Genomic DNA, 25,744 nt, shown 5'->3' with positions numbered 1-25,744 from the left:
CTCATATTTATAGTTAGGTTGTATTTTATTATTTTATCATTAAAAATAATTAAATTTTTAAGTAGGTGTCATAATTATATATTAATTTATGAATAACAAAAATTGTATAAATTATATTTCCTTTATATAATAGATTTTAAAAAATTAAAAGGTGCTTTGAACAGGTGAAAAAAAACTGGTTTTATAAATAATTTGTAAACTGTAAATGATAACTTTGTACAATTTTTTTTTAATACAAAAGAAATCAAAATTTATTTTCTATTTCTTTTTAGATTGACATTTTGATCATTCTATTATATTAATTTTATAGATATATATAACATACACAGCAACTTTATATTATTTTGTTATCCACTAACAATTAATTGAATATTTAAAACGTTTATATATAATACATTATTATTATTATAACATATATTATTTTATTTCTAATTTTCTATATATTTCATCTTAAACAAATACTAGAACTATTGATGTACATGGAATAGTCATATATCAATAATATGAATTTTAGTCCCTTTCTATATATAAATATTTCTAATAAATATCATGCATTCCAACTAATATTTGAATATATTTAATTATAGGGTCAACCTTTTTTCCAAATAAAAATCATCTTTTTTTTTATAATATGTTTAAAGAAACATAAGCATTATCAAAATTACCATAATGTATTTTTTTTATCGAATCTTACAATGATTAAATCATTTTTTAAATTAATGGGAAATCTTTTAGTTCAAGGAACATCTACAAAAAAGACTGAAGAAGATAACATTTCTTTAATGTCATCGGTAGTGTCAAATTCATACCGTCAACTATCCTGTGAGGATGAGTTAAAGTTTAGAAACAACCAATTGTTAGTTATAAAAAAAAATAATATTTTTTTGAAAAAAAATAATGTATTTTAATATTCAGATATAATAATTCATCACATATGTTAGTGAGAATGCGTCCAGAAAGTGTGAAATCAAAAGATTCATCAGAAAAAGTTGACCACTATTTAGAAACTTATGATATTATTAAATTTAGACTATATATTTATTTTAATACTATTCTCATATTTTTATTAATTGGTGCTGCTATTTTTTATGTAAAATAAGATAACCTAATTAAATGGTTTTAACTTTTTATCTCTTTTTTTAGAGTTTAGAAGGAAATATTAGTATTGAAAAAGAACAGGAATATAATAATCGATGTAAACATGAAAGAAATCAAATAAAAATGAGAGTTAAAGAAGAAATTGAACAATTAGCTTACACTGAACAAGATAAAACAATTTATCAAGTTTATTTAGATGATGAATTAAATAAAAAAATTCAAGATTTAGTAAATGAAATGGATCAATGTCATAGGAATCTTAATATAACTAAAATTAAAACATTATCTTTTATTAAATCATTTTCATTTGTATATTCAATAATGTCAACAGTGGGATATGGAGATGTTGTTCCATTAACAATTTCAGGGAAATTATTTTTAGTTTTTTTTTCAATTATTACAATTCCATGTTTTATTACATTTTACATTGAATTTTCTGAAATAATAACTATAAAATTAATTAAAATATACACCAAAATATATAGTAAAATAAATAGAAAAATTGAAATTATGTATGTTTTATAAAATTTGTATGTTTATTTTCAAAAAAAATTTTTTTTTTAGTGGTAAAGACATCTCTTCAACAACACTTTTGAAGGATCAAGAAACACATCAAACATCCAAAGCAGTAATATCTTTATCAGCATTTTTGATAGTCATATTTGTAACATGCGCATTACATTATCAAATTGTTAAAAATACTCCCGTTAAAGAGGATTTCATATCTAGTCTTTTATTTGTCTTTGAATCTATAGCATTAATTGGACTTGGATATAATGTTCCGGAAGATACTATAAAGTACATATTCATTGAATTACCTTTTATTATAATTGGAGTGAGCTTTTTTGGTCTTTATATTAATATAATAGTAAATTTTTTACGACATACATTACCAACTTTTATAAGTAAAAAATATCCTATAAAAGGTTTTGGTACAACTTCAGAAAAACACTTCATTGATTATATTTTAAAAAGAAGAAAAGTCAAATTTACCGATATTACAAGTGATTACAGGTCGGATGTTTATCTCAAAAATAATTTAGAAGCATGCATGGAACATTATTCATAACATAAGTTTTATATTTAAACAATAAAAATAAATAAATATTTATCATCTAATCAATTTATAATAACAGATTAATAACTTATCAACTTTAATCTTTATACATATAAAATATGTATGGATACTTCTTGATAATAAAATGAATAGAAATGTCGAAAGAAAAATGTTTTTGGTAAGATAAGAATTGATTAAACGACAAAAGGTGCATTTATAATCGTCTCTTCATAAACTATTTACTTTTTTTTTATGAGCTAATATATTAACTTTTTATTGAACATTGTCATTCTATTTTAAAAAGTTGTTGTAAAATAGTCATTTTTTTGTAACTTTTTTTAATTATGTCACTTCAAATTCAAAATGATGAACGGGATAGTTTAATTAATAATGATTGCTTAGACAGGTAATTAATTTATCATTATAAATGTTTTTTTTATAATTAATTTTTAGTAGGTCTAATTATGGTTCAAATTTATCACATGTATCTTCAGAAACAGACTTTCATTGTCATAGTTTAACAGTATATGAAAATAATACCAATAAAAGAGCACAAAAAGTTTTAATAATTTCTCTTTTCATCTGTACAACATTTATGGTAATTGAAGTTGTTGGTGGTATTTTAGCTCAGTCTCTTGCAATTGTCACTGATGCTGCTCATTTGTTAACAGATGTTGCCTCGATGTTAATATCATTATTTTCAATATATGTTGCAACGAGACCTAAAAGTAAAAAAATGAGTTTTGGATGGCATCGTGCTGAAGTAATTGGAGCGTTTGTTTCTGTTTTTATGATATGGATTGTTACTGCCATTTTAGTATATTTAGCTATCCAAAGAATAATAACACATGAGTATGAAGTTGATGGAAAAATAATGTCTATAACTGCTGGTATTGGTGTTTTAGTTAATATTTTAATGGGTATAATTTTATTTATTGGAGGCCATTCTCATTCACATTTAGGTGAAGCATCACATGTTCATGAAGATTCTTTAGATAGTCATTCACATAATAAATCAAATCAAAATATTAATGTTAGAGCTGCATTTGTTCATGTTATCGGTGATTTAATTCAAAGTATTGGAGTTCTTGTAGCAGCTTTAATAATTCTCTACAATCCAGAATGGGCAATTATGGATCCAATATGTACATTGTTTTTTTCATTTATTGTTTTATGTACTACTTTATATATAACAAAAGATGCATTAGTAGTATTATTGGAAGGAATTCCATCACAAATTGATTTTAGTGTTGTTCTTAATGATTTAGGATCAATAATTGGTGTTGTAAAAGTTCATGATCTTAGAATTTGGTCTCTAACAATGGATAAAATAGCAATATCAGTTCATTTAGAAGTTGAAGATCATGCAGATCAACAAGAAATTCTTAAACAAACGACTATTTTATTAAAGAAAAAATATAATGCTGTTGAATGTACAGTACAAATTGAGAAATATCAAGTTAATAGTGTTGATTGTCTACGATGTGTCACACCATAATTCTATTAGTAATAAATATTTTATAATTTATTTGTAGATAGTTATATATATATATATATTTTTTTGAAATTTTATTGTATTTTTTGTTGTATTATAAATTTTTTTTATCATTTTATTTAAAGAAAATGATATGAATTTGAAAAAAAAATCCCTTGAGGCATCCAACCATAGCTCAGTTGGTAGAGCGGAGGACTGTAGATTATAAAATAGTTATCCTTAGGTCACTGGTTCGAATCCGGTTGGTTGGAAATTTTTTATGTAAATTATTATATAATTAATAAAACAAACCATCCATACATATTTAAATATTTCTGTATCATTTTGCTAAAAAAAAAATAAAAAATTTTTTGATTTAAACAAAAATTGGCAATATATGAAAGAATAATTTATTATTCTAATAAGTTTGATATAAAAATATAGTTGTATGGTACTTGTTAAAGCATTAAGCTTTATAAAAATTTGAACTGAATTTCAGTTGAGTTGTTAATTGATTGATTATTATTAGTTATATAATTACCCGTTTTAGATTTTATATATGAAGTTAGTTGTAAATAATAATCTCTATAAAATTGTTATTCTAAAAATGTTGTAGGTTTAATTCATAAATAATTATAAAATTAAAAATTTAAGAATCCAAGTAATAATGGCACTACAACCAGCTGTTGCCGGTAAAGTTATTAACCATGATGCAGCAATACCTTTAAATGTATGCCATTCAAAAGTAGCTGTTTTATCAAAAATTCCTACAAACATTATAGAACCAATTTTACATTGTGTTGAACTTATTGGTAAACCTAATTTTGAAGCAAACAAAACAGTAGCTGCAGAACCAAATTCAATAGAAAATCCTTTTAAAGGTGTTATTTCAGTTAAGTTTTTACCAACTGTATATATAACACGATGACCTAAAAGCCATAAACCAATACACATCCCCATTGCTCCAAAAAGTAATAAAGAAAATGGAGTTCCACCAGTTTGTTTGACATCACCTTCATTCCAAATAGAAAAGATTGATACAATTGGTGCAATAGAATTTGAGACATCATTACCACCATGTGCAAAGCCACCAAAACATGCAGTAAGTATTTGAAGATATCCAAAAACTTTATTCATACACATTAATTCAAGTTCCTCCTGTGAGTATCCTGTTTCAAATAATATTATTTGTTCATTTTTTTCATTACTTCTATCAACTTTTATTATATCACTTAATGAAACTTCATCTTTAGATGTTTTTTCATCAGCAAGAAGTGCTTTAGTACTATTAGAATTTTTATTAATTAATTGAGCAGCCTTTTCAAATTCATCATTAAGTGGGCAAGAAAAATATTCTGAATCTTTTTTTTCTTTTTCTTCATCTAATTTTGGAACATCTCCATTTAATATAGCTAAAAAAAAATTTTTTTATATAAAAATTAATAAAATAAAATTACATTTTATTTGCTTATTCAGGTAATATTTAACAAATAATAATGTTGCAATTCCACATATAATACCAATAATCAAAGAAATTCCACAAATTTCATATGATGTTAAAGTATTAATATTAAAAAGTGTTGGACCTTCATAAAGGATTGCAAAACAATTAACAGCAACTGTAATAACAAGAAGAATTGGAAGAATTTTAATTGCTCCAATATATTCTTTTGTCTAAAATTATTATATATTTTTTTTAATAAATGTTATAAAAAAAAAAAACATACCCAAAATTGTAAAATTAACTGAAGGATGCTTAAAACTGCTAGAGAAACAAAACCTGACAAAATTGGAGATACAAACCATGAAGCAACAATTTTTCCAATTTGATACCAATTAATGCCTAAAGTTCCTCGAAGAACTAAGGAAAATCCAATGGTAGCTCCAACAATTGAGTGTGTAGTTGATACAGGAGCTTTTAACCAAGTAGCAATTAGAAGCCAAGCACCACAACCGGCTAAAACACCAATTTGACCTAACATTAATTCACCTGGAGATCCATCATAAACATTTACATCAACAACACCTTTACGCATTGTATCAGTTACTTGGTAACCTTAAAAAAAAAGATTTTATTTCTAAATTGATTCAAATTTATTCTTACCAAGTAATGCTGCTCCTAATGTTTCAAAGATTGATGCAAGTATATATGCTTGAATGAGTGTTAATGCTTTCGATCCAACAGATGTACCAAAAGAGTTAGCTGTATCATTTGCTCCTATAGCAAAAGCTAATATAAAAGCAATAATAAATCCAAAATACAAAACTAGAGAGAATTGTTCTTGAAATGATACAAGTGAATCGAAAGATGTTGTTGAAGAAATTGTATTATCAAACATAATAGAAGTCATAATGTTTGATAAAAATAATCCAGAATGAATAAAATAATCTATAAAATATGAAAGGAAAATAAATATAATGATTGTCTTCAAAATCATATGATAAATGGTAGGCCGTCAAAATAAAATACTTGATAAATTAGATATTTTTCAATTAGCTAGTCAAAATATTTATTAAAATAATTAAGGTAGACGATAAAATTAAATAAACTGTCTGGGTTTTATTAATGAAAAAAAAATGTTTGCCAAATATAGGAATGAAAAATTTTTATAACATTCGAGGAATAATTAAAATAAATTATAACAAAATTTTAAAAAATTTAATAAATTATAATAAGTCATAAATTATGAAATTTTTCTTATATACCAAAATATTTAGTCATTTGTTAAAAATGACAACGCCCAAAATACATATAAATTATATATATATATATATATTTAAAAATCAGATAAACATAAAGTATTACAAAAATGTGATTCTTTTTTGAATAAATTTCACAAACTGTTTTAAAATCATTTTTACGAATGATAGATTGGCTTTTTTTTTTAATACTCCAGATCATACAAACCAGTAAAGGTTATTTCTAATTTAAAGAAAAAAAAGTAATAATCTACCTTTGTTGCTGGTATTGTAATTTTGACACAAGATTTTCAGATGATGGATTGTAATGTCATAAAGAGTAATCTTGAAATCACTTTGTATGAATGATTGATAAACATTTTATACCCTTGTCACTGCAATTGAAATAATAATTGATAATAGTTTAGTTTTTTTTTTCTTATAAAAAAATTCTTTTAAAAAACTACAGTAATTATAAACATATAAATATATTTCCAGTAAAAAAAATGTTCTTTTTGATTTGTGCTTTTGCTAAAATCATAAGAAATCAACCAAACTTATAAAATGATCTAATTTTTATTAAAATGTTATACAAGAAATCATTTAGAGTATAAAAATTTAAATAATTAATATTCTATATAATTTATGGTTTTAAATATATTAAAATTTGAACTTGATTTAGAATGAAGTATAATATCTTTACGATTATGTTGTATGAAATGTTTAATAATTGCGCATTATATAAAAATTTTGTGTTTTAAAATATAATCAAGTTGTAACGTTCAAAAACAAAGCATTAAAAATCAAATGATAGAAAAGATTTTATTTTAAAATGATTCTATTTTTTGTTGTCTTATATTTTAACAAAAAAAAAATCAACTAAAATATAATTATATAAAAATATAAAGTATGTTTTTAAATTTTTATCAAAAAGGTATCAGATAAAATATACTTTTAAAACTGTTACTTTTTTTGATTCATACAATTAAGATGAATTGTTTGTATTTTCAATGAAATATATACCAAATGTATTGACATTTGAAAATAGACAGAAATACTTAAAAAAAAAATTCAGTGTTATCAATCATTTGTTCTACAAAATTATTTTTAGATGTATCTTTGTATATCAATGGCAAGAAAATAAATATTTATTTTATAAGTTATATTAAAAAAAATAATTTAAATAAGACTTGGTTTTATTTAATACAACAGCTACAATGTTTATGATTAACAAAAACTAATAATATTTTATTTTCAAATAATTTATTTGTAATTTATAAATTTTAAGATTTTTTTATATAATTTATAAAATTTAAAAAAAAAACTAAAATTTTAAAATAAAATATTCATACTTTTTAATTATGAAAATTAAATTTATCAAGAAAAGATAACCAATTTAATTGTGCTTTAAAAATAGTGTAATATTAAAAGTGACTTTTTACTTTAAATATTTTAATACAAATTTTTTACTATTTTTTAAAAGTAATATATTACAGTGTAATTTTATTTTGATATTATAAACTAATCTTTTGTTAGACATTTTTAAAAATTTATCATAAATTGTTTGATTATAACAAATTTATAATGTCATTAAAAATATTATATTAATTAATAACTTTGGAAATTAGTTATTACAACGATTTCAAATACACTACAACAATAATATATATTTAGTAAGTGTGATAAGAAATAAAAAAAAAACTACAAATCAAATAATCATTGTTTTTTTACATAAGTTATTTTTAAATTATTATTAATATCAGACAGTAAAAAAAATCATAATATATAGTTCAAATTAACACACTTCTTACAATATATATTTTATTTTATAAAAATAAAATTTCATAATATTAAAATATTATACATAATCAATAATTAAGCTTTACTCTGAATCTTAAGTAGTTTGTCAATAATATTATCTAATTAATCTAGAAAATGTGTCAAATATTATTATTTTTTAAAAAATAATTCTTTTATAACATATTTTTTTCATTTATTATTTCAATATCTTGTATGATTGTAGACTATTCTTAATATACTTTTATTTTTCTTTCTTTTTATTCATTAAAATATATATTTTTTTTAAAATAATAAAATTTATCAGCAGTTTCTAGAGTTATGATATTTTGATAAATGTATTTATAAATTCACCTTACATTTTTTTTAAAATATGTATTTATAAATAGATGAATAGTGATTATAATGTTATTTTTAAAAAAAAATTATTTCTAATTTATTTGAAAAAAAAAATTTTTTAATTATTCATAAATTATTCTCTTCATAATTTTTTTTTTCGTATAAAATATTGCTTTTTAATATAAATTTTTCTTTCTTGAGTTTAATAATATGCTAATAATATATATATCATTAAAGGTATATTCACATACTATTAAAGTATCTGAATAATATATTATAAAATTATAAGATATATTCATAAAATTTTTCAAAAAGTCAACAAAAATTATTATAATTTTTTTGTTTTAATATTGATATATAGTATAAATTAATTGTTAGTAGTTTTAAAAATTTTTCAATTGTTCAAATTTACCTTTTTAATGTTAGGAATTCTAAAAATTTATTTCTCTATTTAAAAATTATTTAAACTTTTTAGTCTATATTTTTTAAAAATCATACAAAACTACAATTTTAATTTTATATATCTATACTTATAAATATATTAAAAAATAGTTTACCAAGTTATCATAAATTTCACTTCAAATTATATAGATTATAAGTTTAATAACATCAGCTTTAAGCATTAACTATAATCATATAAAAGTTTATATAAGAATTTTTTTTAATATTAAAAAAAATAAATAAAAAAATATTCCTTTGTAAAGAAATTCTAAAGATGTGTTTATAAATTCTTAGTTTAAGCATCAGTTTTAAAAATATTCTTGATAATTTATTCATATTTTATATTTTAAAATTAGTAGTTTAAATTCAATATACATTTTAAAAGAATTTTTATTACTATTTTGAATATTTAATTCTATATTGCAACTTTTTTTCTATTTAGTTGTTATTAATATTTGAGTGTCTTCATTTTTATTACCCTGGTTTTATGCAATAAATATATCTTTTTATATCTAATTTTATTTCTTTTTTATCAAGTAAACAACATTGTTTTTAGATGAAATTTTAATTATGTATATATTAACTTAACTTTTATATTTTTTTACTTTAATCATTCTCTTTATCAAAATAAATCACAATAAACAAACTTTTTTAGCACTTAAATGAATAATTATTTCTATCATTGAGAAAAAAAATAAATAAGATATTAATAATAATTTATTTACATATTTATTAATTATATAAACTTTCAAATAAAATTATTTTAAAATAAATTTCTTTTACATTAGAAAAAGAATTAATTTTGACTTTTACATTGATATGAAATTTTATTCTTTTATTTTAGTAATCATAGATTAATCTTAAGAACGTTAGTTGCTAAGCATTATAAAATTATTTTTATTAAAAAAAAACAAATAACTATCAAACATAATTTTATATTAAAATAAAAAGAAGATTTATTTCAGTAAAAATATAAGTTATACATTTTATCAAAAAATTTAGTTAAGCAAATTATTACTAATTTTTACTTAAGTTTAATTTTATTTATATATTATTTTATATATCAAGTGTCTTTGTTATTTAAATTTTTTTGTTTGTTTATTTTTGTAAATATATTATATATATTTTATTATTAAAAATTTTTTTAATAGAACTTTGACTAATATTTATCTTTTTTTTTTGAAACTTAAAAAAAACTTTTTTTTTCTGTTTTTCTTAGAATAATAAAGTATTGATATTTTTATTCTATAGTGATTTAAATTACTTTTTTTTTGTATAGACAACACGTACTTAAAAATTTTTGCTATTTAGTATCATCAACTATAATTTTTATTTAAATTACTAATAAAATGTTTTTAAAGTAGTTAATATATACATATTATTTTAATGTCAAGGTCTTTTTATTTGAATTTTACGTAACAATAATTTATTTTAAAAAAAAAAGCTAAAATAAATTTTGCATACAAAAATGTGATTCGTTTTTATTTAAAATATAATTATATGTTATATCAATATATTTGTTAATAATTGTTATCATAGAACTGGTATAATGATCACAGATTAATCAAATGAAATAAATATTTATACTTAATAGTATATGGATTATCTCAACAATAGATAAAATATTTATAATCATATTTTAAAAAGATTTTAATAGAAAATTTTTCTTTACAATTTTTATAATAATATATATTATTACAATAGTATAGTGGTAAACTATTGATATTCTCTATAAAATTAGCTTTCATTAAAGCAAAAAAAAAATTATAAATATCTATTAAAAAAATATGTATTATAATAATTTAGTTAATTACTGATTAATTATATACTGTAAATTACTTTCAGGAAAAAAAAATGGATAGAAAATGAAATATTGAAACAAGTTATGTACATTTTATACTGTAGATTATGGTTTGTACTGTTAAGAAAATACATATCGTATTTATCATGTATATAATTTTATCTCTCAAACATTTATAAAATATATTTTAAAAAAATATTCTTATCAATGTTATAAACGTGAAATCATATTGTCTATGTCAAAAATTTTATTTTGATACATTATTTTTTCTTATGAGAGATTTTTTATTTCCGGTTATGTACAACCATATTTGATATACTTTAAATAATAGTATTCATTGGCTATATGATCTTATGATCATTACAAATGCTTACATTTTTTAAGCATCTTAAAAAAAAATTAACATTTTCATTCATTTTTATTATCAATATTTACAGTTAATTTACCAAAACTATTTGTTTTATAATCTATCAAGAAGATTAAAATATTATATTTACACAAATTTTATACTTTCTACCTGAAACTGTTCGTCAGTGGCTATTTCTTCTTGTTATCAAGTTTCTTATAAATACATATAATATTTGTTCTATTAATAAAATCAAATGTTTTGGTATTTTTTTCATATTTTTAAAAAAGAAACAATCTTTTTTTTTTATAATATCAATGTAACTTTAATACAAATATTTGTAATTTCAAATTTAAACAATAATAACTTCTCGATTTCTCTTCTACAACAAACATTATTATATCTTTATTTTTATAATATTTAGAGAAATATATATATTTATATTTTTATATAAGAAAAATTTGTTTGTACTAATAAAATTAAGGTAAGTTTTTTTTTTTTACTTTACCTATAAACTAAATTATTAAAATACATATTTTTTTTTTAAATGATATTTATAATTTTATTTTAAAGTTTATATAGAAATAAAATATTATACATAAAATTAAAAATCATATATTCATAAATATTTATATATAAATAATAAATATAATATTTTATTTATGGTATATATTATAATGACTAATTATTGTTATTATTTTTAAGTAAGATTTATGGAACTCCAAAGTGTAAAAGTAAAAATATTTTATGTATAAGAAATAATAATATAAAATACTAGATTGTAAATTTTATATTTTACCATATTTTTCCTCATTTATATAATTTGTTTTAATTTTTTTTTGTTTTTTTTTTAAATAATCAATGATTTCTTATTTTTAAATTTTTTTTATCTAGTTAATTATTTCAATAATCTTTCTATTAAAAAGTTATGATTATATAATGTTAAGTTATGAAAAAAATATTTTATAATTATTAATTTTTTAATGTTGTTTACTTTTGAATAAATTAATAGTGAAATTTTATATGTATTATTTTAATATTTAATATTAAAAATTTTTTATTAATAAAAATAAAAATTTTGCAATAAAATTGTACCCTTATTACTATAAAATTTAATATATTTTAAACAAAATAGTATATAATATATTATAAAAGTTTAAAAAACAAAAATATTATAAATATGAAGCAATGATGTATTTTTTTTAATTATATTTTAAAATGTATTAAAAAAGATAACAACTAAATAAGGTTACTATGTAATATTTATATATATTTTTTTTTTAATTTTTGTAAATATAAAAATATTAAACTGTAATAAGACTTAATGTTATCATTTATAAAGTTATAAACTATTAATATAATTGAAAATTTATTTTGATTAGAGTTATAAATTGATTAAATAAACGATTAATATGTCTTGTAATTTATTATCATTTAAATTATTATTATTATCATTTTGGTAATTAAAAAATATATCTATTGCTATAAAGATATAATGATTCATTGAAAGTAAAAGAAAATTGTTATATTAAATACTAATTATTGATATTTTTGTTTAAAGATAGGTAAATAAATAATTATAAGTACAAGTTTCATGCTTATTCTTAAAATTTATCATTTTTATAAATGTTTAACAATCCTTTCAATAAATAAGCTTAAAAACGAAGAAACGAAATATATTTTATACATGTAGTAAAAAGAATATTATCAGTAAAATAATATTTTACTAAAACTGTATTGTGATTAATAATATTATTTAAATTTTATAATATTATAATCTTTTCATGATTTATCAACAAAGTTTTTTGTATACCTATATGATAGGAAGACGGTGGAATGATATAATATGTCACATTTTAATCATACGGTGAGTCATATATAAATATATATCAAATTATAATCCATCTTTTAATTTTATCATAATACATTACCATTCAAAATTTTATTTTTAGGTTATTGCTTGTGTTCTTTTTTTTACCTTATCATCAGCAATATTTATGATGTTTTTATTTCGTAAAAAGAAAAAACAAAAAAAACGTAAAAAGGATGAAGATTCTAATATTGAAAATTTAGATAAAATTAATGAATCTAAAAAGGTATCATCTTCTTATCACAAAAATATGAATGTAAGTTAGAAAAAGTTTTTTATTTTTTTAACAATTATCAAAAATTATTATTATTATTGTTTTTCTTAAGAAAGATCACAAAGAAATAAAAAATATACCTGTAATAGAAAGTATTGATGAAAATATTACAATAATTAATAATGATGAAAAAAATTTAAAGATTAATGATTATCTTAATGTTACTCCTGATCCAATATCAATGGATGAAAATGATACGGGATTTAGTTATATAACAAATGATGATAAAAAATTATGGATTTGTTATAGAATTGTAGCATCATATCCTTTAAATTATATTATAACAAATTCTATGGGTTTTATAAAACCGCAAGAAACAATAAAGGTAATTTATTAATTTTAATAAAAAATTATTAAAAAATTAATATTTTAGATTTTAATTAAATTTATATCATTGCCTGACAATCAAAATTCAGTATATTGTTTTGCAGAGGAGCATGCTATAATGATACAATGGTTTTTTCTTTCTGACTCTGAAATGAATAATGGTCCAAAATATTTTTTTATAAAAAAATATCGTAAATCAAATTGGAGGAGTAAAGTTATTAGATGTATATTTCTTGACAAATACCAACAACAAGATATTAAAAAATAATAATATAAAATAGTTCATTAAGTAATGTATTCATTTATTTATTTTTAATTAATAATAAAATTTAGTAAAATAATTCATCTGTTTAATTGAATTTTTACCATTTAAAAAGAAAAATTATTTTCTTTATTTTCTATTACTATGTATATATATATTACGTAATTTGTTCTATGTAATAGTTGATAAAACAACTATAAATATTATTAGTACAAAAAAAACCATTATTTTTAAAAATTAAAAAATTTTATTTTTACAAATAAAAATTTAATCTTTATGAAATCGAATACTTCTTTATATATATATATATACTTAACATAGTACATTAACTTTTCATAGGCTATTTAATCTTTAGATGATATATAAAATTATTTCCTGGCATCATATTTTAATAAAATATTTTAAAATGCTTATAATTATACGTATCTTGTTAGCCTTTTTAATAACATCTGATTTCATGGTTATTCAATTTTATTTTTTTTTTTTCAACAGTAATATAAAAATAATTTAAAAATAAATTAAATAGCTTGAATAATAAATAACTAAATAAATTTATATATACCATATTCTAGGTAATATTTTTATTATTATTATTTTTTTATTTTATTTTTTCTTAAGATCATATTTTTTAAATAAATTTTTTAAAAATAAATGAAAAACATTTAATTTATTAACTTAAATATTTGGTTTCAGTAATATGTTTAAAATTATTACATTAATATTTTTACTCTTTTGTTCAATTATTAATTGTCAAATATTATTTTCTAAAGATTGTGATATAATAAAGCTTTGTGATAATTATAATAATATAGATAAGTTTGAAAGATGTATTGATACTTTTATTCAACAAAATCCATTATGTGTTGAAGGTAAGTAAAAATATTAACAGGTTATCAATATTATCATTTTGTTTATTTAGAATTAAAAATTTTTAAAGATATAAGAAAAAGATTTCCAATATATAATAACGATTATGGTAAAAGAAATTTTAAAATTTTCCAACAATTACGTCAACTTCAAAGAATTCCGGTTGGAAAAAGAAACAACCTGCTCTTTTATTAATAAATAATTCATCTTCATTAACAATTTTTGGATTTAAATATAAAATATACATAACCGATAATATTTATCCATTCAAATTTAATATATAAAGTTTGGTACCATGAATTAAAAAATTTTTACCATTTTAATAAAAAATTAATTTTTAAATGGTTGCTTTAATAAATTATGGTTGAATGGATAAATAAATAAATGTTTTTGTTTTTTGAACATTATTGTTTTTTTAAAAAAACAAATCAATTTAAAATTTTACTTAAAAAATAATTAAATAAAAAAAAAAATTATAAGATAATGATATAATTTTATTCCACTTTATATATACTTTTTTTTTAATAAAAATTTCTTATATTTTATTTTCTACAATTATATTTGATGTACGTATTTTAGATTTATAAGGATAATTTGTATATATATATACAGCAATGAAGATAACTAAAGTTCCAACTATCATTAAGTAACTTGGCCATTTATCAAAAACGATTATAGAAACTAATGCTGTTAAGGTAATAACAAATCCGGATGCAAAACATTTTAGAATTGATGAAGCATGTTTTAATAATATTGCTACAACCATTCCATGAACTCCAAAAATAAAAGCCATTAATAATACCATGTAATCAAATCCTATAAAGAGACCATTAGTTGAGATCTTATTGAATTCTGATGCCTTAAATTATAAAAAAATAAAATAAAATATTAATTATAGAAAAAAAAAAATATATCGAACTAACAAATGCTGTTGATAAATGAACAGGTATAGAAAATATTGATAATTGAAAATTTCTTGCCCAAATAGATGTATCATTATTTTTAAACATTTTTTCTAAAAATGTTCCAACAAATCCAGCAATTGTTGTACCAATCATAACCATTGTCAGGCCAATAATTTGTGGTGGTATATGAAAAGGATTTGGTAATGGATAAAAATGTGTAGTAGTTTCAATAGTTTCATTTTTTTTTGTTGAATTATTTGAATGTTCATCATTTTTAATTGTTGGAAATTTAATTTGAACTAGTATAATGCCAATTATAAGAATAAGCATAGATAACCATTGAAGTGGTGAAAGTTTTTTTTTCAATAAAACAACAGTAAAAAAAGCTGTTGAAAGTATTTTAATTTGTTGTAAAACTAATAGTAATGTAGCATCAAGATAACTAATAGCATAATAATATAATAAATTTTGAATTGCATAACAAAAGGCAGGAATACTAGTTTTAAGAAAAGTTTTCCAATTAATCAATGTCTCTAAATATAATATTTTCACTGCACCTATTAAAGATTTATTTTCAATTGATAAAAATATAATAGATAGAAATATCTTAAAAAATTCTCCAACCATTAATGCTACTGGAGCAATAAACATATTACTAACTTTTCTAAATCTAACATATCGTAACATACATACTGATAATGTTCCATGAAATATAAAAAATAATATTGATAATGTTTTTAATGGTACTAAAAAAAAAAGTAATAAATTAATAATATTATTAGAAATGATATTATACTTACATAACTTTTTAATTTTTAAAAATAAATTATCATTTGTTAAGTGAAATTGTTCACTATCATCATCATTTTTTTCTGAACATTTAATACTATAATTGTAAATATTTTTACTATTGGATAAATTTGAATTTTTAACATTTAATGACATAATAGCAATTAAATTTAACTAAATATATATAATTAATAAAGTAATATATCTTGTATATAGAAAATATATAATTTGATAGAAATGAAACTTTTGAAAAAGAAAGATATTTATATATTAAGCACAAAGTTAGTAAAAGCAAGAATACTTTTTAAATTTTGATACGTAAAATATGGTTAATTCTAGTAAAAGTTATAATTATATATTTTTCTGTCGCTTTTTATTTGTTTGTTGTTTTAAATATCTTCACATGTTAATTTAGTAATAAGATGATGCACCATACTGAGACTGTTTACAGACATTCCATTTATGGTGAAATTGTTTTCACTTTAGCTTTATTTTATCATTAATTGTATAATTGTAAAAAAAATTGTATACAATGTTATTTAATATTTTTTTTTTATTAATAATAATTAATATATTATTATTATATTTTAATTTTTTTTTTTACGATTTTTAATAAAAAAAATTTATAAAATTTTTTTTTTTAAATTAAATAATATATTTTAATTGTAAAATTAGATTATTTAATAATTATAATAATTTCAACCTTTATGAAATGAGAATTTGTTTCTAATAATTAATTTTAATAAAAAAAAATAATAAAAAAAACTGTAAAAATTAATTAATTATTTTTAGTTTTGACGATCAACGCTTACCTGACGTCAGAATGCCATTTTTTTTTATTAACCTTAATATTTAAATTACCTTTTTTGTGATAATAAATGATAGTATCAAGGGTAGTTAAATGTCCTTTCCGTTATTTGACATAATGAAAAAGACAATATGCTTCGAAGACTCTCTCTTTTTCTAATCAGCCTCTCATTGACATCCTTTTCCTATATAGGAATAATTTTTTATTCCAGAGAAACTAATAAATCTTCAATTTATGTTACTATTTTAAAAGAAAAACCTGTTTTAATACATTAAAACCTTTTTCTTGTACTAATGATATTTGTTAAACTATTTCTTTAGCTAAAAAAAGTTAACATGTAAATCGTATTAAAAAAAAGAAGGTACTGACAACTAAAAGTGTTTCAAGGCTAAAGGAAGGTGGTACTAATGTCAAATGATTTTCATATAAAAGATTTTCTTTTGCCAACAAAATTAAATAATTCTTATTGTTTTGATATTCTATTATGGAACAAGAAAATAAAAAACTTTTAAGGGAAGCTGAAAGCTTACGTTCAATTGCCTTTTTTGGCGTTACTGTTTCTACTGTCGCAGTTCTTATTTCAGTTTTCTCAGTTCCAATGCTTTACAATTACATGCAACAAGTCCAAACTGTTATGCAAAATGAAGTTGATTTTTGTAGATCAAGATCAGGAAATATATGGAAAGAAGTTACAAGAACTCAAGTCTATTCAAAAATTACTGGTGGAAGAATTACTCGTCAGGCTGGTTATGGAACTTCTGTTGGTGAAGTAGAAACATTTACTCATCAAAGAGCTGGTGGATGCTGTGGATGTGGTGTTTCACCACAAGGACCACCAGGAGCTCCAGGACCAGATGGTAGAGATGGAAATGATGGTGCACCAGGTTTACCAGGAAGAAATGGCCCAGATGGACCAAGCGCTACTCCAGCACCTGCTCACGATTTCTGCTTTGACTGCCCAGCTGGACCACCAGGAGCTCCAGGACGTCAAGGACCAAAAGGACCTCGTGGAAATCCAGGACATTCAGGACAACCAGGACGTCCAGGACAAAAGGGAGCTAATGGAAGACCAGGACAACCAGGAAGAGCTGGACAACCAGGAAATCCAGGTAAACCTGGAGCTAGAGGAGCACCAGGAGTAGTTACTATTGTTGATGGACCAATGGGACGACCAGGACCAGCAGGAAGACCAGGACCAAAAGGAATAGATGGACGTCCAGGAGCACCAGGACCAAAGGGACAACCAGGACCACAAGGACCACAAGGAAATCCAGGAGCACCAGGTTTACCAGGAAGTCCAGGACTTAAAGGAAGTGTAGGAGAAGCTGGTCCAAGAGGAAATCCAGGATCATGTAATCATTGTGCACCTCCAAGAACTGCCCCAGGATATTAATATAACAATAATTAAATTTTTAACCATTTAATCAAGTAAATAAAATTTAAAAATATTATTTTTTTTAAATTAAAAAAAGTTGTACAAATTTGATAATTATATTATAATTATAGTTTGTATTTAAATTATTTTATAAACAAGTAAATATATATATATATTTATTTCAAAGTTCGAGAACGTTCAAAATATAAGAAGAATATAATTAATTTATATAAAAATTAAATAATTTCTATCATAATAAATAGTTAATATAAATAATTTTAATAAACTTTAAAAATCAACAATGCTACATTTATTTTTGATGAAAATATAAGTTAATAAAAACAAGTTGGTCTTTTTCAATATATTTTTTTCAAAAAAAGTTCTATTATAAATATTATTAATACTTTTTTTTCAATAAAATTATAAAATTTACTTTTTGTCAAATCCGGTTAAAATAAACATCACAGAAATATAATTTTTTTATATAACTTATGTGAATAATTATGAAATTATAATTTTATTTTTTTGATAATTTTAAGTTTCAATTGAACTTTATAAAGTATACTTAAACATTATGTATTCGTTCATTGAGAAAAAAATTACTAGAATATAGAAACAAAACTTATATAAAAACTTTTAAAAAAATTACTACTAGATTTTGACTTAGGATAAAAATGTATTGTATTAAAAACATTTGTTATCTATTCAGATTTTTTTTTTTGAATACAATAAAAAAAACATTTCTTAAGATAAGATAACATGATATATTAAGAAAAGTTTTATGAATATCATAAACTTTAGATTGTACAATAAAAAAAATTAATTTTTAATTTAATTAGGACTTGTAAAACAATGTTGACAAAATATATTTTTTTCATATTTTTTTTAATCCATCCAACATTATTTTTAAGTATCTTATCGGAAAACAAATTCGACACTATTTTTTTTTTAAGTTTTACGTCATTTTCTGCTTTTATTTAATTAATCTAAAATATTAGTTTATAATTATTATATTATTTATCACACAAATGATTTATTATTTATTTAATTTAAAGTATAAAAACATTAGTAGTCAACGAGATTATTAATTCACTTTTATAATGTATATCAAGAAATTTATTATTTTGCATAGAATTCAAAAAAAAAAAAATTTCTAAATTATTTTACTTATTTTTTTTAACTAAAACTATATAACATTAACTTTTATTAAATAATTTAGTAGACTTTAGTATAATTGAAAAAAAATAATTTTTTTAATAATAAAAGTTTTTTTTTATGTATCATGTTCAAATCCTTTTTAATTAACCGGACTAAATAATTTCACCAATTATCATTGAGATAAATAAACGATAGAAAACTTGTGTACAAATATCTTTGTAACTGTTTATAATAATTTAAAACTTGTCTATATTCTAGTTAAATATATTTTTATAAAAATTATTATAATTTAAAAAAAAAAAAATTTTTAAGTAGCAAATTCTTTTAATAAAATATTTGCCAAATATTTTAAAGTTTTAGAATATTATAATTTTATAACATTAAAAATGTGAATTTTCATTTATTACTAATTACTAAATTAAAATTTTGATTAAAGATTACATAATATTACACAAAATTGCAACTATACAATTGTGCAATGTGAACTATCAACATTGTAAATATAAATAATGCACTTTTTTTATTTTAATAGGAAAATATAAAATGAACAGTGTGAGAAGTTTTACTCTTAAAATTTTAAAACCAAAGTTTATAGATCAAACTTTTTGTAATTCAGTCATTTGAAAAATGATGGAAGTAAAAAAAATTTTTTTAATGTATTGTAATTCAATTTTTACATTTATTTAAAAACTAATCTATTTTTGTCAGTGAATCTATGTATAAAGTCAAATTGTTTTGAAAACTAAAAAAATACAAAATTCCTCTTTATTTATCAAGTAGTAATATATTTAAAATTTTTATTTTAATTGATGAAATGAAATATTAACGTTTAAAGGAACTTGCTTTGAAATCGAAAAGCAGTGGAGAATATGATTTTCACATTTTACTTTAAAAAAAGTAGGCAACTTATTTAAACTTAAAATGTTAATAAAATTAATATACAAAAGACTACTAACATAAAGAATTATTTAAAATAGATTAGATAAATTATGAAATTGAATTAGAAAGAAGGATCTTGTTTTCTCATTTCATGCTCAATCAAAGGAATTAATTTGTTATCCTTTCCTAAAGCTTTTAACAATTCCATTAAAAATGGAATATAATTATGCTTTCTTCTAATATTTTCTTTTCTGATTTTTTCCCTTTTATCCAGTTCAAATCGAATATTTCTTTCCAATTCTTTTATTTCAACTGAATATTCGTCTTTTTTTTGAGCTGCCTTTAATGAAGCCAATTCTTTTTCTAATTTCTCTAGTTTGTCACCAACGACAGCCATTAAACTAAAGTTAATCTCTCCTTTGCTATATGTTTCAATCTTTTTTTTTAAACATTCAATAACTTCTGGAAGCCATCCTTTTGCCATATCATAACTTCCATGATCAATTGGTCCATCTTTAAGCCCATCTAGTTCATAAACATGTCCATTGTATGGAATAAATGTTACATAATGATAAGCTTCTTCTTTTTCTGTATGTGGTGTATCTAATTCAAAAAATGTTTGCTTTCCAAAACTATTATGAATTTGACGTATTGGTTCACTGTTACTTAAACACAACCCACGATTTGCAGGATCAAAAGAAACAGTGAAATTTTTAAAATCCTCCAAAATGCTTCCTAGAACAACATTTTCATCTTTTATATTAAGAAGTAAGTTGATGATTGATTGTGTAGCGCATGCATTTGTAATTACCTAAACAAAAACAAATATTTTTCATTTTAATAAAAATAAAATATTTATAATAAATTTACTTGTTGCGCAAAAAATAATCCATTGGTATCATTGGTAACTTTACCACTAGTTACAGCACCAGGTCTCCATTTAAAAAGAAAGATTAGTCCATAAACAGGATGCATATCATTAAAAGAACTGTCATCTAGACTGTAAAGTTCCTCAACTTGAACTCCAATAACACCAAGTCCTTTTATCATTTCCGTAAATACACCAGGATCTGACTCAATTAAACACCAATTACCATTAGAATTATCAGACATATCGATGACTTAAAAAAGATAAAATTTAATAGTTACAATAAATATTATTTATACTAAAAAAATTAATGAAATTGCTTTTTATATGTAATACCACATCCAAGGCTATTTTCAAGACATTCGTTACAAGAGCACATTATATTTAGAAAATGTTTATTGATGACGTAGACAATGGTTTCAAATAAAACAATAAATTATTATTAATAATCTAAGTTTTTGTTTTCAAAAAAATTTCTTTTTTTTTATATTTAAAAATTTTAATTATAAATATGTTTGTCATATTTTTAATGATTTAATAATTAATTTATTTTATTAACCAAAAAGTATTTTTTTAAAAACATTTCTATAATTTTTTGTTTATATTTATTACAAAAAAATCAAATTAAAATAAATATGATATAATTAAAGCTTGATTTATTTATTTATTTTCTATAGTAATTTAATTATCTGTAATATAACACACTCACAATTAAAATTGATCAAAAATATTATTTATATAAAGTAAAATTTTATTATAAAAAATCTTGATGTCTATCGGTAAAATAATAATTTAAACGCAAAATAAATATTTTCAATTTTATTTAATTGAATACAAGAAAAAAAGTATTACTTACTGGTATACATTTATTATTATGATGGTTAAATATTATTAAAATGTTATGAATGTATCCTGTATATTTCAAAAAATTTTTTTTAGAAATCTTATAATTACAGTAAATATTTATTTTATAATTATGGAAAAAAATAATGACATACATTCCAACCGTATATTAAATTCTTAAAGATTTTCTTGATATTCTTTAAATTTTATTTAAAATACAACAATTATTACAATCAAAAAATTTTTATGATCATAAAATAATAAATTAATTTATTGTAACAGTATTACTAAATATTTTAAAAGTTTCTTAATAATATAAATAAATATTGTAATAAGGAATTTTAATTATATAAAAAAATAAAAGAACTTTTTTTACTAATTTTTCTTATTAATTATTGTATTAAATAATAAATAGCATTAAATACTGGAATGAAATTTGTTTTGTTGTAAAAATTAAGAAAATAATAATTCTTGGTTTTTTTAAGTAAACTTTTGAAATTAAGAAAAATCTACTGTTGTAAACATATTGTATTTATATGATAGTTCATGTAAAATTAAAATAATATTTAGTAATCATGGAAAAAAAGTTATCATTTTTATAACTTAGAAAGAATTAAGATACTAATTTTTATGATAATAAAAACAATAGTCTAAAAAATGAAAATTTTAAAAACATTTTACATCATATCTTGAATTTAATAAGTCCTATGAAAGAGAGACTAAGCCTTATTGATTTCTCAAAAAATCTGTTTTAGAAAGTTTGTTTTAATTTTGACATTTTCAAATTCATTAATAATGTTGGATTTTTTTAAAAAATATTCTCTAAATTTGTTCTCTAACTTTGATGTATCACAACTTTTCAATTTTCGATTTTGATATAATTATGATTATATTAAAATTTATCATTTTTTAAAAATTATTAGATGAATGTAATTTAATTTTCAAATTTAAAAAAAGGTTATTGTTTTACTATTTATAATTGAGGTCAAATTGAAAATATTAAGACTAATTATGAATCTCAGAAAAAAATAAAGATAATTATACAGAAATTATTTTTCTAGACTTACTTTTTAAGAGAAATCGTATGGAATTAGTCCTAAAAAAATGTGATAAGTTTCGGCGAAGAGTGAAAAAATAAGAAACAATGACAATTTAGAAAAAATTTCCGTCATTGATTATATCATGCTTCAAAATTAAGATATAGGCAAACGAATTTCTGGAATCAACTACTAATCAGTTTTCATTTAGGGTCCACGTTCAAACCATTTTTATATCTCCAACAGTTACTAAGATATAAAAAATGATGACAATAAATTAAGCGCGCAAAAATACTAGACAATGTATCTCAAGAACGGTTGAAATTAAGAAAACATTTTCAACGTAGACTATAGCTCAAATGTCTTAAGAAGCATAGCGCATTTAGTCTCATGTTTCTAGGACTTCATTTACTTGAGTTATGAGTTTCAGACTTGAAACGTTTTTAAGATACATTTTGCCTTATATCTTGAGATCAAGAAGAGATACGAGGACGAGACTAAGTTTAATCGACTTCTCGCAAAAATCTGATCTAGAATAGTTATTTTAAATTTATTATTTTCAACTTCATCATAGAAGTCGGATTTTTTCAAAAAATATTCCCCGCTTTCGCCTCCAACTTTGACTCATCACAACTTCTCAAGTTTTCATTTTGATTTGACCTTGATTATATTTAAAATTCATCATTTTTCAAGGGCTATCAGATGAATCTAATTTCATTGTAAAATTCAAAAAAAAATTTTTTTTTAGTACTTATGCTGAAGGTCAAGTTTGAGATACTTGGACCAATTATGAATCTTAGTAAAATTTTGAAGACATTTATAAAGAAACACTTTTTTCTAGACCACCTTTTTCTGGAGAATCCAATGAAACTAGTTTTAAGGTTTTCTGACAAGTTTCAGCTGAGATATAAAAAAGTCGTGAACGATGAATATTTAGAAAAAATTTCCGCCTTTTGCTGTATCTTGCTTCAAAATAAAGGTATTAACAAACAAATTTCTGGAATCAACTACTATTCAGTTTTCATTTGGGGTCTACGTTCAAACCATTTTCATATCTCCAACAGTTAGTAAGATAAAAAAATTGATGACAATAAATTGAGCGCGCAAAAATACCAGACAATGTATCTCAAGAACGGTTGAATATTAGAAAATATTTTCAACGTAGACTATAGCTTAAAAGTTTCAAGAAGTTCAGTGCATCTAATCTCATACTTCTAGCAGCTCATATACTTGAGTTATGAGTTTCAGACTTGAAACTTTTTCAAGATACATTCTTCGTCATATCTTGAGATCAAGAAGAGATACGAAGATGAGACCAGTTTTAATCAACTTCTTGCAAAAATCTTATCTAGAATATTTATTTTAATTTTAATATTTCCAACTTCATCATAGAAGTCGGATTTTTTCAAAAAATATTCCCCGCTTTCGCCTCAAACTTTGACTCATCATAACTTCTCAAGTTTTGCTTCTGATGTAGCCTTGATTATATTTAAAATTCATGATTTTTCAAGGGCTATCAGATGAGCCTAATTTTGTTTTGAAATTCGAAAAAAAGTTGTTTTTTTAGTACTTATGCTGAAGGTCAAGTTTGAGATACTTGGACCAATTATGAATCTTGGTAAATTTTGGAGATATTTTTATGGAAACGCTTTTTTCTAGACCAAATTTTTATGGGGAATTCAATGAAACAAGTCCCATTGCAATCTGACAAGTTTCAGCTGAGATATAAAAAAGTCGTGAACAATGAATATTTAGAAAAAATTTCCGCCTTTTGCTATATCTCGTTTCAAAATAGAGATAATAACAAACGGACTTCAGGAATCAACTACAAATCAGTTTTCATTTAGGATCCAAGTTCAAACTATTTTTATATCTCCAACAGTTAGTAAGATATAAAAAATGATGACAATAAATTGAGCGTGCAAAAATACCAAATAATGTACCTCAAGAACGGTTGAAATTAAGAAAACATTTTCAACGTAGACTATAGCTCAAATATCTTAAAAAGCCTAGCGCATCTAATCTTATGCTTTTAGGAGCTTATATACTTGAGTTATAAGTTTCAGACTTGAAACTTTTTAAAGATACATTCTTCATCATATCTTAAGATCGAAAAAGAGATACAAAGATGAAACTAAGTTTAATCGACTTCTCGCAAAAATCTGATCTAAAATAGTTATTTTAATTTTATTATTTTCAATTTCATCACTAAAGTCAGGTTTTTTCAAAAAATATTCCCCGCTTTCGCCTCTAACTTTGACTCATCATAACTCCTCAAGTTTTCATTTTGATATAGCCTTGATTATATTTAAAATTCATCATTTTTCAAGGGCTATCAGATGAGCCTAATTTCTTTTTGAAATTCGAAAAAAAGTTGTTTTTGTTCATTAAATTTTAAGTGAAAATTGTTATTAAGTTAAAAATATAAAAAATATCTATTGATTCAACTG

The 25,744-nt window shown here is 21.0% G+C and overlaps 8 protein-coding genes across 8 annotated transcripts; 5 read left to right on the top strand and 3 right to left on the bottom strand.

Annotated features, from left to right (window-relative positions):
• Positions 1-719: 719 nt before the first annotated feature.
• On the top strand, positions 720-2,167 carry SRAE_2000399800 (Two pore domain potassium channel family and Two pore domain potassium channel domain-containing protein; the record flags this gene model as incomplete). The annotated part of the gene is made up of 4 exons (XM_024642815.1): positions 720-856; positions 916-1,090; positions 1,144-1,610; positions 1,663-2,167. 4 exons carry the CDS (start codon positions 720-722, stop codon positions 2,165-2,167), a joined length of 1,284 nt encoding a protein of 427 aa, XP_024508548.1.
• A 332-nt stretch (positions 2,168-2,499) lies between these two features.
• Positions 2,500-3,653, top strand: SRAE_2000399700 (Cation efflux protein family and Cation efflux protein transmembrane domain-containing protein; the record flags this gene model as incomplete). The annotated part of the gene is made up of 3 exons (XM_024642814.1): positions 2,500-2,561; positions 2,609-3,075; positions 3,118-3,653. 3 exons carry the CDS (start codon positions 2,500-2,502, stop codon positions 3,651-3,653), a joined length of 1,065 nt encoding a protein of 354 aa, XP_024508547.1.
• A 609-nt stretch (positions 3,654-4,262) lies between these two features.
• SRAE_2000399600 (Phosphate transporter family-containing protein) lies at positions 4,263-5,980 on the bottom strand (the record flags this gene model as incomplete). Its single annotated transcript, XM_024642813.1, has 4 exons — positions 4,263-5,041; positions 5,087-5,303; positions 5,357-5,685; positions 5,734-5,980. 4 exons carry the CDS (start codon positions 5,978-5,980, stop codon positions 4,263-4,265), a joined length of 1,572 nt encoding a protein of 523 aa, XP_024508546.1.
• Positions 5,981-12,878: 6,898 nt separating this feature from the next.
• Positions 12,879-13,771, top strand: SRAE_2000399500 (MSP domain and PapD-like domain-containing protein; the record flags this gene model as incomplete). Its single annotated transcript, XM_024642812.1, has 4 exons — positions 12,879-12,899; positions 12,985-13,158; positions 13,229-13,501; positions 13,550-13,771. 4 exons carry the CDS (start codon positions 12,879-12,881, stop codon positions 13,769-13,771), a joined length of 690 nt encoding a protein of 229 aa, XP_024508545.1.
• A 691-nt stretch (positions 13,772-14,462) lies between these two features.
• SRAE_2000399400 (Hypothetical protein) lies at positions 14,463-14,827 on the top strand (the record flags this gene model as incomplete). Its single annotated transcript, XM_024642811.1, has 2 exons — positions 14,463-14,634; positions 14,685-14,827. The coding sequence occupies 2 exons, from the start codon at positions 14,463-14,465 to the stop codon at positions 14,825-14,827; spliced, it is 315 nt and encodes a 104-aa protein (XP_024508544.1).
• A 340-nt stretch (positions 14,828-15,167) lies between these two features.
• On the bottom strand, positions 15,168-16,482 carry SRAE_2000399300 (UDP-galactose translocator; the record flags this gene model as incomplete). Its single annotated transcript, XM_024642810.1, has 3 exons — positions 15,168-15,491; positions 15,556-16,283; positions 16,338-16,482. 3 exons carry the CDS (start codon positions 16,480-16,482, stop codon positions 15,168-15,170), a joined length of 1,197 nt encoding a protein of 398 aa, XP_024508543.1.
• Positions 16,483-17,618: 1,136 nt separating this feature from the next.
• On the top strand, positions 17,619-18,527 carry SRAE_2000399200 (Nematode cuticle collagen, N-terminal domain and Collagen triple helix repeat-containing protein; the record flags this gene model as incomplete). The annotated part of the gene is made up of 1 exon (XM_024642809.1): positions 17,619-18,527. One exon carries the CDS (start codon positions 17,619-17,621, stop codon positions 18,525-18,527), a length of 909 nt encoding a protein of 302 aa, XP_024508542.1.
• A 2,140-nt stretch (positions 18,528-20,667) lies between these two features.
• Positions 20,668-21,659, bottom strand: SRAE_2000399100 (Ubiquitin carboxyl-terminal hydrolase isozyme L5; the record flags this gene model as incomplete). Its single annotated transcript, XM_024642806.1, has 2 exons — positions 20,668-21,357; positions 21,417-21,659. 2 exons carry the CDS (start codon positions 21,657-21,659, stop codon positions 20,668-20,670), a joined length of 933 nt encoding a protein of 310 aa, XP_024508541.1.
• Positions 21,660-25,744: the final 4,085 nt, after the last annotated feature.

The sequence above is a fragment of the Strongyloides ratti genome (genome assembly GCF_001040885.1).
Source record: "Strongyloides ratti genome assembly S_ratti_ED321, chromosome : 2".
NCBI lineage: Eukaryota > Metazoa > Nematoda > Chromadorea > Rhabditida > Strongyloididae > Strongyloides > Strongyloides ratti.
This window is presented reverse-complemented; position numbering and strand designations above follow the sequence as displayed.